This window comes from Macaca fascicularis, chromosome 4 (genome assembly GCF_037993035.2).
Source record: "Macaca fascicularis isolate 582-1 chromosome 4, T2T-MFA8v1.1".
Lineage (NCBI taxonomy): Eukaryota > Metazoa > Chordata > Mammalia > Primates > Cercopithecidae > Macaca > Macaca fascicularis.
In genome coordinates this window covers 116,382,369-116,394,684 of record NC_088378.1, presented here as the reverse complement: position 1 = coordinate 116,394,684, position 12,316 = coordinate 116,382,369, and the positions used below count along the sequence as shown (strand labels likewise).

At 32.2% G+C, this 12,316-nt stretch overlaps 1 protein-coding gene across 5 annotated transcripts in view; it reads left to right on the top strand.

Annotated features, from left to right (window-relative positions):
* The window catches only part of GFRAL (GDNF family receptor alpha like), an 83,211-nt gene that overhangs the window by 14,449 nt on the left and 56,446 nt on the right, over positions 1–12,316 (top strand). Inside the window, exons 3-6 of one of the 5 annotated variants that reach the window (XM_074039035.1) lie at positions 3,126–3,171; positions 5,251–5,380; positions 7,239–7,373; positions 9,211–9,363. In XM_074039035.1, coding sequence (XP_073895136.1) covers positions 7,349–7,373; positions 9,211–9,363 — 178 coding nt within the window. In that variant the 5' untranslated portion in view covers positions 3,126–3,171; positions 5,251–5,380; positions 7,239–7,348. Of the gene's footprint in view, positions 1–3,032; positions 3,172–5,250; positions 5,381–7,238; positions 7,374–9,204; positions 9,364–12,316 lie in introns of those variants that run through there. The other 4 variants (XM_015449291.3, XM_074039034.1, XM_074039033.1 and 1 more) reach the window with 4 other exon arrangements.

The window sequence follows — 12,316 nt, the reverse complement described above, 5'->3', positions numbered from 1 at the left end:
ATGAAGTGTTTTTTACTGATTTATCAGAGTTTTATTTAATATTTTTTCTTTTTTTCTCTTTTTTCATGTAGCTTAATTTGTATTCTAGTTTATCCAATTCATGCAACTAGTGTCTGTTCCTCATTTTTGTTTTTGTAGAGTCTTTGACACAAAAGTCTTTTAGTAAATATTACATGTCTTTTGCCAAGGTGTGAGGTCTAGTGCATTTAACTGTCATGAGAATGATACGTTAGCTAAAACAAAGTTTATCAAAAGCAATTACATCAATTTAGGGAATTTTGAATGGGAATTTCAGAGCCTTTGGATGCTTCAGTAGCAGCTGTGGATGTGCTTACAAAGCCCAATAAGTAGAGCTTAGGACTACTCATGAAAATTCCCACCAGAGCAGCTGTACTTTCTTCTGTTTCATTTATATATTACAACATTTTACTTGAAATGTAGAATACATTTTAAAATCAGGCACACATTATAATTAGAAACTATCAAAATTGATAATTCTATCTCTAAAATGTTCTGATTCAATAGCAGCTTTCATTTAAATGAAAGTATTATTTTCATTGACATTAAATTGGGCTTTATTAATTTGAGGTGTCTATAATTTGCTTGGGGTAAAATTGTGTTATCTCTTTACTCAACTTATTGAAATTTAGTACTTCCTGTGCTATCTTTGTCCCTAATAGAAATTACAGATATTGTTATATAACATTTTATTTGTGGAAGTTCTCTCAAATTAGGGTCTATGATAATCACTACACTGAAACGACAGTATTTTTAGACTTACTTGGATCTTGATATTTACTTCTGCAATGATAAAGCATATATATTACTTTATCACAAATTTAAAACATTTTGACAAGTATGTTTTAACATACTTAATTGCTTTATATTCTTTTAAAAATGTTTTGCCCTTAAAATATTATTCTGAGAAGGAGTCTATACACAAAGAGGACTGATGGCTCAATGAACAGGCATTCAATGGTAATACAGCCGATATTATTTTGTTTTGGATAAGCAGCCATATGACTACAGGTGCTTTCTATACCTATAAGTTATGGACCTCAGCAGCTGTACTTGTTTGGCAAAGATTAGCACTAGTCACTGAGTCTTACATTCAGGATCTGTGTATCACTGCACTCTAGAAAATCATAATTATATCACCTTCCTTGAACAGAAAGATATGTTACTCTCTTCCTTTGTTTTGTAAGTTTATTTTCCTTGTGTTTTTTGTTCTTAAACTCAGTACTTAGATGCTTTACTAAGTATGTGGTTTTTGCTGCCCCAAGATCCCTTCAGCTGCTGCTTCTAATACCATAATTTTCCTTCATGATGCACCCCTTCTGCACCATCAGATTCTGTGCTTTGAATAGGGCCAACTCCACTGACAACCTATATCTATGATACTGGACATGGGGTAAGTTCCTTTTGTAAAACTGATTGGCACTTGACACATCTAGAACTGATGTAACTTAATTCTGCAACTTTAATAGGAAAAGAATCACACTTTCTACTCTGCTTTCTAAGAGAGAAGGATGTTTGCCAAGGACTTCACAGCCATCTTCCCACCAGAAGGAAATAGCCTTTCTGGGAATAGAACTGGTAGAGAAGAATGCAGCTAAGAGACAGGAGGAAACAAACAACTTAGACCCAGAAAAAAACAGTTTAAAACACGCCCAAATTTAATTCTTCCCCTGGACTCTTCAACTATGGTAGTAACCACGTCTGTCCTAGCTTAAGTCCTTTTAAGTTGGCTTATATCAAAAAGAACAATTATCTTGGTAGAAGTCATTAGGAAAGTTTAATGACTCAATCCCTTGAAATGAAGAGAAGATTGATTAATTTTATGATATTATAATCATTCTGTTATGTAATAATTAATTCAGTGAATGTAATATAATCAATTTTTTTGTGTGATGTAAGCCCCTCATATACATACTTTATATTACAGCAAGCATTAACACAATCAACACATTTTACAGAGGAGTGAATAACTTCCAAAGTTAAGTCCCTCATCTAGATCTACAGAGAAAAGCAGTGTTATAATTTTTGTTTGTTGGACTCTAGAGTCTGTGTTTTTTCATTATGCCTGCGGAAAACGAAATATAGTATAACTTCTCTACTAGCATAAAATAAACATGAACAATATGCAATCAAAAACTCAGTTGTGTAACTGCACAAATACTTCTCTCCCATCCCTATATCTTCTTAATTTCTTGCTGAAGCAGCATTTTATATATTTTTTGAGCGTTCATTATAGAAAGGCTTCCAGGTGATTTAAAATAGAAGTCTCATGGCACCCCGAGAAAGATGATATGCTGTAGGTTTACATGAAGAAGGTCATAGCCAAACTAAGACATAAGATAAATAAGTCCCTTCATTGAAACTAGGAAAAAAAATAGTTGTCAAGGGATGAGCACAAATGTAGATGATTACTTTCCAGTGGAACATGGAATTTCTGCATCACTGGGAAGAAATTTTTTTTTCTTTTTTTTAACACTGTAGCTGTATTTGAAGGGTATTAGATACTGTAGCTGAAGTGGCATAATTTTTAAGCATACTGGGGTTTGTGGCACATGTAATACAACATAGTTTGGGAAGCAGCTTCCCAGAATGTATGAGGTATATCAGGCTAATTCTAGTATAACTTGGATTTCACATACATTTTCCAGGGCTATTATGCTTTTTCTGCTTTTCTGTTTCCTCAAATGACATGAAATTGCCTTAATGAGGCTAATTAAAAAAGTGGAAACTGAGTATGCCCAAGTGTCTGTGAAAATTTGGGGTCATATTTGGGAGGCTTTTAAGTAGTGTAGTATTTTAGTTAAGGAAAGTAAACCTTTTTCATGAATGTGCAGATTATGTATCATTTCTCTTAGTATTTGGCTCATGGGCTTTCTCCGAGGCATAATATCCTACTATCCAAGACCAGCACCCTCAGGAGAATAATTGAATTTGAATATAATTAGAACAGTTCACAGCTTAGGAAACACTAGGGAGGAAATGATGACCCAGGAAGCTGACTTGAACTGGTAATGCCTTTAGGAAGCAAACACCAAGGCTGAAGCCTTATTCTGTACAGTTACTGTTAAGAAAGTTGTCAGAAGAAACACATCTGCCTTTTTTTCCAGGTGAACAGCTGTGAGTTGTCCAGCATGATAGTGCTTATTTTCTTGGGTAAGTGAATGGTGCCTCTGGTTTATCTGAATTATTCATAATACTAATTCTTTTTAAACTGAACACTATCACACTTAAGCTTAACAGGAGTTTATAATATGAAGTACCAAGTAAATTACAAATTTATGCTTTACCATGGTTTATTCATCTTGCAAAAATGTACGCTCACTTTTACTCATTTATTTCTAACTCTATGGATAATGCAGAATATGATAATTGCATTAATCTCTCAGCTTGTTTCTGTCTTATTGTATAAAGTAACCCAATGACTTTGAGTTATTTATTAGGATTGATGGAATTCACACGTGTTAGAACCTTTTAGAAATAAAACCTTCCAGTATCTTTTTACAAGTTATAAGATGAAAAATTTTAAACTATTATCTATTTTATTTATTTTGCTTTGAAATTAATAAAAATAAGGTTAATTTAAACCATTCAGTTTACCTACAGTGTTAATATTTACTAACTAGAAGTAATTTAGTGAAATAAAACAAATTAACACCATATCAAAATGCTTCATATTTTGATTAATTTTTATGATCTAGAACTCCAGTGTGGACTTACTTCTCATGTATGGGATCCGATGAATGTATTATAAGATGTTGATGAAAAATAATTTATTTTTATTTAATGCAGAACCCATGGAAATGTATTTGCTAGATGTGTGACTGGAGAATATTTTATAGCTTCTTTAGCATTTGGTAGAATCTATAAACTGAATTCAGAAAAGGAATAATTGTAATTGTAGCTAGATAGTAATTTTAAAAATATGATATTTTACCTTTAAACTAATATACACTTGATGAATAAAGGCATACTTGTGGGCAGGAAAGCAAAGTTTACATTAAATTGTGTTGAACATAAAAGGAGAGTCATATCAAGTCAAGGAAACAAGCTAAGAAGGAGAGAAATCCCTTATATATTTTCAGTTTTTCTTTGGTTTAAGTAATAGTCTTCCATTGTTCCAGAATTTTGCTTTTTGTAATTATTCCTAAAATATTTTCTTATTTTTATAAAGATTGTTAATATTTCTAAAGTTCTTTTTTTGTTGTAAAGAGAAATATAGGAAACTATAATTTTTATAGATCAGGCAGCAACATAATGAAGCTCACAAAATACATTACAGACTCATTATGACCTCAGTTGAAAAGGCAATGGCCTCTTATTTTCATCTTTTACTTCTAAATTAACTTGACGCCAGGTTGCATGAAGGAGGGAAATAATTTCTTAACATTGTTAGAACTAAAATTATACTATTTGATAGGTTGTACCAACATTTCCCATATTATATTTTTTAGAATGCTTGTTTGACATTAAATAGGTCTTATAATGAGGAAAATGTCTGTTGGCAAAGAAATGTGGAAAACAATGAATTTAAAAAACTCAGACCATTTAATAGGATAATGAGTCCTATACGTCTTTAAAAGAGTGATATAATTTGCAGCATTATCCAAAAATAGAAGTTATTTTTCATTAAGCATTACAGGAAAATTCTTGAAAAATCCTAGGTTAAATATAAAACCACAAATCATAGTCAGGAATGAATAAGGCAGATTTTGGAAAGGTAAAGTTATATTTCTGATTCTTGTGGACCAAATCATTGAGGTGGTTTTCTTAGCTGAGTCAATATTTTGTCTGAGTAGAAGGTGTGGAAAATCCTATAAAATAATCTATTAAGTAGCTTGTTCAACCAAAAACTGAAAATGTGTAAGGAAGTAAAACATAATTGGGGAAGATAACATGTAGTATTTCCAAGTGATTATTACTCTGAAGTACTGATGAAATTTTGATATATCCAGGAAATTATCACTTATAAGATTCTTGAGGGGGCTTTTCACAAGATATAATGATTAATGGCATTAATAACCATTTTCTTATAAGTTGAGTTTATGACTTCAAATTCCTATTTCTGGGTCTTTGGAAAACTGGATTTGACCAAGTAACTTTGGGCTAGGATCAAAAGGGTCGTCTTTTTCTTTCTCTGGGCTTGCCAACTAAAGAGTACAAGGGCTTGGCTAGATGTGGTTGTCCATGAACACATGAGAAAACAGAAAGCTGATATGTCCATTTCCACTCCAGCCCTCAGCAAGGAAAATGTTACCAAGCTACACCCATGGGCCTAATCTCCAAGTGCAATGACCCAGCAAGTAGTACATATGGTCCAATCAGTTGTCTTGGATTCTTCTTATAAGATGAGATTTGGAAAGAGGTAAGATTTAAAAAAAAAAAAAGATTTCAAGGCCTTACTTGAAGCCGATCACTCTATATTGTCACAGGTGATTCATGATTAACAACAGCGTTTAAAAATTCAAATAATTTCACTCTTATTTAGTTATAGCTTGACTCTCTTGATGACAGTTACTGTAACTGTCTCTGTAATACAACTGCAATCCCCATTTTTTTTCTATTAATTGATTTGGCTAGTGTCAGTTCATATGTTTGCAGAATCAATTTGACTAACTTGTGTAACACATTAACATTGCTATTTTCTTGATTGTTTTTGGAAAATTTGCTGTATTTCTCCTCTAGCAAAAGTAACTTGTAAATATCTGGAAGGTATTATTTTTTTAGATGTTATCCGTTATTTATACATATCTTATATATAAACAACTAATAAGTTGGGTATACGTCAGTATTCATTTATTGAATACCTATACTGCATAATTGTGTTTGATGACAAAATACAGTTATAAATTATCCTTAATGTCTGTGGATGAAGCTGTACAATCCAGTGGTGGAAACAAGCACATGAATATATACACTACGGAACAGTAAATTCTGTAATTGGGGGATCTCTACAGTTCTAGTAAGTGGATGAAAGACGTCAAATTCATTTTGGGTGTGGAAAAAGGGGAGGATAGAATTCAAGTAAAGTTTCCAGAAAATAGCCAATAATTGTGTTCAGTTTTAAACAACAAAAAGGGTTATTCCGGAAGAAAAAGAAAGAAAATGCTCATCAGGAACCAGACAGTATGTACACAGAGGTGTAAGACAACATGGATCATTTGGGAAATGATAAATGCTTGAGGTCTTCCAGATTGCACATGGTGAGGAATATGAGAGCCCTGATATGAGAAATCATTTAAAGGATATAAACAGAAAAATGGCAAGACTAGAATAGTGCATTAGGTAGATTAGGGGTTATACAGAGCCTATCTGAATAAGGTTCTGAATAAGATTCAAACTGGAGGTAGACTGACTAATAAGTTAAACAAATGCTCAAAGTGAAAGTCAACAAATTTGGCAAGAATGAATATGGGAGAGTGAAGTTGAGGATGGAAAATAGTCCACCACAAAACCAAGATTTCTGGTTTTGGTGCTTATGTTAATTGTGGCATTATGGATGAAGTAGAGTGGACCACAGTGGAACAATGATGATGAAGACCCGTGAAAGTGTTTCTGAAACATTCAGGTAGAGACAACAATTACGTATCTATGACTGGAACACTGGAAATACTGAGATTGAATTATACATTTGAGAATCATCAGACTTTAGTTCAAACCATAAGAGTACATGGAATTTTCTGCAGAGAATGTATAAAATGAAAATAGAAGAGGTCTGAGAAGAGAACCTAAGCTAAAATTATACTTTACTAGAAAAGTAAAATGATCCTGGGAAGAATTTTAGCTGTGGTCAGAAAATACAAAGTGGATAAATATCAAGAGAACAAGAAGGGAGGACTGGCAAAGGAAAAGTTTCAAAAACAAAAAGTCAACAAAATGCTCAATGGCGAGATAAAGTTTAAAACCATTAAGTTAGACTTTAAAGGGGTAGAGACATTTTTAAGAGCAGTTTTAATGGAACAATAGTAATAAAAATAATTTATAATTGAAGAATAGATGATGAGAAGTCAAAATGAGCAAATTTAAAGTAATTCATTTAAGAATCTATAGAAAGAAGTATAGATCTACAGCTAGAGAGGAGGTTAAGGTTATTCCCACCATCAATAATTTCACTACATGTTGTTTTCCATAATTCTGCTCCTTATCATGAATAACTTATATTCGAAGAAAATGGATGCCAAACTTATATTACAAACTTGTTTTTGTTGTTGTTGTTATTCAAGCTTTGGGGCTAAGCTTGGAAAATGAATATACTTCCCAAACCAATAATTGCACATATTTAAGAGAGCAATGCCTACATGATGCAAATGGATGTAAACATGCTTGGAGAATAATGGAAGATGCCTGCAATGATTCAGGTAAACAAGTTGCTAAGAATACACTTAAATGATTTATTTTTACTAAGATAAAAATAGGATTTGATATTTCATCATTATCCTAAGAACTAAGTTTTTCCCTAAGTATCTTACTCAGTCTTGACCTCCAATCGATTCACTTTTAATCATGTATTAGCAAATTTAATTACAAAAGGATTTTCTTAATTACTAAAGTGCTGTAATTACTGATGCTGAGGGCAGCATTATTCAAGATTTCAGATTATTTTCTTACCTTTCACGCCATGTATAATGCTACAATTTTACGCATTCTTCTCAGAACCATGGCAGTATTTTTTTCAAATAAAAGGTTATTTTGATTATATATGTCAATGATAAAATAGAAAAAATAAGATTTGTTATAATAATTGTGTATTTGTCCATGTATAATGTACATTTTATATTCTTGAAACATATATACAGTATTTTCAATTCTATGTTAAGAACAAGTAAAGCTATAGTTTTGTTTTTAGCTTGTGCTACCTTCCAAACATTTGTGGGGAGGTTCAAGAGTTGAGAATGTGAATATTGGAGAGTGACTGCTATTTTCTTTTTTTCTTTTGTTTTTCTTTCTTCTTTTTTTTTTTTCAGACAGAGTATAGCTCCGTTGCCAGGCTGGAGCTTGGCTCATTGCAACCTCCGCCTCTCGGGTTCAAACAATTCTTTTTCCTGCCTCAGCCTCCAGAGTAGCTGGGACTATAGGTGCGCGCCACCACATAGTAATTTTTGTATTTTTAGTAGAGACAGGGTTTTACCATCTTGGCCAGGATGGTCTCAATTTCTTGGCCTCATGATCTGCCCGCCTCGGCCTCCCAGAGTGCTGGGATTACAGGTGTGCGCCACTGTGCCCGGCCTGTATTTCCTTAAAAAGAAAAAATATATATATTTTGAATATTCAAGTAGCTAAATAAGCATTGAATGAGAGCATTATAGTAAGACTCCTTTCACTAAAAGTAAATAGAATAAACTCTATAGTAGAACATAGTCAATTTATACAGTAGAACATTGTATAATCTATTTATTTTGATGATTAAACTTCTTGCTGCATTTTATAAGGCAATTTAAAATATGCTGTCAAAATATTATATTTAGGTGTCACAAATAGTAACTTATTTATTAATTTCAGCTTACAAATAGCAAGTCATTTGCAGTAAATTGCAATAATATTTGCATAATTATTTTATGTATGAAGCTGAAATATACATATTCTCAAATGTACAAATGAAATAAACTCAAGTATTTTTATTCAGAATAATTAAAAGAAAATGTTCAGGTAGAGGAATATATATTTTTAAATTAATGCAGAAAAAGAAATATTGGTAATTATGAAAGACTTATTCAATAATATTTGTTGAGTGTTATGTGCCAGGACCACATAATTTTTAATGATAAATTTAAAGCCGCCTGCACTCCTCTTACTATAGTCTTACAATGACATGAAAATGAAAGATCAGATTATGACAAAATAGCTAATAAAATAGATAAGCTGATAAAACACTAAGATTAGAGAGCATTCTGGTCACCTCGTGTAAGAGTAGCCTTATTTTTACTGAAAAGCAAGAAATGACGTTCTAAGTAGGAAAAAGCTATTTCGAAATGCAGCAAGTTTTAATATAGAAAGTACATTATGGAAAATATTCAATGAAAATACATGTTTTTTTAAAAAAGTCACTTATATGGGCATCCTGCAGCAACCCCAGATAATCTTACCATATTAATTAATTATTCAGATTAATATGTTAAAAGTCCTTTGGGGAGGAAGAGTCCAAAATTATAATAAGATTTGTATCTATAGTGTTATGTGTTTGATTGTGAGATCCAGGTGACCCCTGCAAGATGAAGAATTCATCATACTGTAACCTGAGTATCCAGTACTTAGTGGAAAGCAATTTCCGATTTAAAGAGTGTCTTTGCACTGATGACTTCTATTGTACTGTGAACAAACTGCTTGGAAAAGAATGTGTCAATAAATCAGGTAATATTTTATTATAAGAAATGTTTATAGTCATGAAAAAGCAAAAATTTCAAAATTAACCACATCTGTGTAATCTGATTAATTTTTTGTAATTTGATTAATTATTTTCAGAGCTTTATTCTTTTTAAAATTTTGTTGGTACATAGTAGGTGTATATATTTGAAGGGTACATGAGGTGTTTTGATACAGTTCTTGATGTACCTTGGGGTTCTGTGAACCATAGACCTCAGCAAGTGCATGACGTATTTCTTTCATTGCTAACCAAAATTCTAAGCTTCATTTGAGTCATTAGAATTATAGATTCACTCACTCAATTCATATATTTGTGAAGTTTATTGTGGCTTTGCATAACACCTAGATGATAGAAGACAAATAATACATTATCTTTTTTGTTAAGGAACTCCAAGTCTCCTGGGAGAAATAAAAATGTAACTAATTGCTAGAGTTGTACTTGCCTTTGCATAGGGACATTTAATCAGGCTAATACACTGGAGTAGTGGTGATCAGCTAGCCTGCATGTACCTTTAAGGGTACAACAAAGATATTCCAAGAGATGTGCAAGATCAAGCAGTTCTAAAGTGAACAGTGTCCAGTCTTTAATGTCCCTATATACTCCGAAAAGTAATCAACAGAGGAATGCACCTGTTATCACAGCGTCCTCAATTCTTCTTTCACAATCAACCTTCTCTCACTTTATAAGAGGTAGAGTTACCTCTCATCTACATGGAATGGTCTCATCGTCCAACCCATTCAGTCATCCATGGTGGGCTCATTGAACAAATTTCTGTTCCATGATTTTGCGTTTTCCAGAATATCAACAAATGAAGTTATGTAACATGTAGCCATTTTAATTCAGTTTATTTTATTTAACATAATACATTAGAGATTAATTTTTATCATGTGTAAGTTTATTTTTCTTGATGAGTAGTATTTCATTGTATGAGTGTATAATAGATTGGTTATCCATTCATTATTGAAAGTAAATTGCATTATTTCCAGGTTTTCAGGGATTAAAAATAAGGCTGCTATAAATATTCACATACAAGATTCAGACAAACAAAAGTTTTATTTCACTTACGAAATTGTGGGGTCATATGATAAGTACACGCTTAACGTTACAAAAAGCTTCTAAACTGTAATTCAGATTTAGTGTAACCATCAATGTATAAAAGTTCCAGCTGCTTCATATTCCCAGCAGCACATATTTTTTTTTGCCATTCTAATATATATTTAGTGATACCACATTGTGGGTTTAATTTGCACTTAATTATAATGTGGAGCATATTTTGATGTGCTGTGTGCCATCTATCTATCTTATTTGGTAAAGTATTTCTTCAAACTTTTGCCCATTTTTAAATTGGTGTTTGTTGGGAGTTTTGAGAGCTGTTTCTGTATGAATAGATATTTTTTTATCAGAATATGTGTTTTGTATTTTTTTTAGTCTTGTCATTTAAGAGTGTCTTAAAAAAACAGAATTTAAAAAATTTTGGTGAAATTCAGTTTATCATCTTTTCTTTCATAGATCATACTTTTGATGTTTCATCTAATAGATATTTAATTCACATTAACAAAGATTTTCTCATATAATCTAGAAATGATGTAGTTTTAGGTTTTATATTTAGGCCTATGTTATATTATGAGTTAATTTTTGTATATAGTACAAGATATAAGTCAGATTTTCTTCCATGCAAATATCTAATTGTTCCACCCACGTATGTGGAAAATAATATCAATTTTACTTTCCTCAAAAGTCATTTGGCCACATATTAATGGCTCTATTTCTAGACTTTCTATTCTTTTTCATTGAGTTAATTCTGTACTTTTGCAAATATTCTACAGTCTTACGATAGCTTCACAGAAAGTCTTGAAATCAAGTAGTATGATTCCTTTAACTGTTATTTTAAAAATAATTTTGGCTATTCTAGCTCTTTGTCTTTAATTTAATTTAATTTAATTTTAGTTGTTGCTGTAGTTGCTGTTTTTGAAACAGCGTCTTGTTCTGCCACCCAGGCTGGAGCACAGTGACCCAGTCTTGACTCAGTGCAGCCTCTACCTCCTGGGTTCAAGCGATTCTCCTGCCAAAGCTTCCCAAGTAGTTGAGATTACAGGCATATGCCACCACACCAGCTAATTTTTGTATTTTTAGTAGAAACAGGTTTTCGCCATGTTGACCAGGGTGGTCTCCCAACTTCTGGGCTCAATTGATCTGCCTGCCTCAGCTTCCAAAAGTGTTGGAATGACAGGTGTGAGCCACCGGGCTGGACCACTTCTTTGTCTTCCCATAAAAATTTTAGAATCAGCTTGTCAGTGTCTTCAAAGAATCCTGCTGACATTTTGACTGGACTTACCTTGAAATTATAAACCGATTTACTATGTCAAGTGTTCAGGTTTATTAACACGATATATTTATTCATTTATTTATAAGTTCATTGATTTAGTTCATCAATATTTGATGGTTTTCAGTATATAGTTCTTGCACAACTTTTTAGGCTTCTACAAACACAGCTCAGCTTTTGGTGCTGTTGTAAATGGTAATTTGTTTTACATCTTAACTTTCTATTGATTATAGTGATTATATAGAAATACAGTTGATTTTTCTGTATGGAACTTATAGCCTATGACTTGTTAAATTCAATTGTTCTATCTTTTATTTGTAGAATCTGCAGGAAATTCTATATAAGTAGTCTTGTCATCTGTAATAGAGTTTCATCTTCTCCTTTCCAATTTGTAGTCTTTCATTAATTTTTCCCTGCTTTATTACCCTAACTAGAGCTTTCAATATAATAGTCAATAGAATTGTTGAAAGTGGACATCTTGCCTTTTCACCTGTCTTAGGAGAAAGTCATTCAGTTTTTTACCATGAAGAGTGTGTTTGTGTGTGTGTTCTTTGCAGGTTCTCTTTATCAAGTGGAGGAAATTCCTTTATATTTCTGGTTTTCTTCATTTTTAAAAT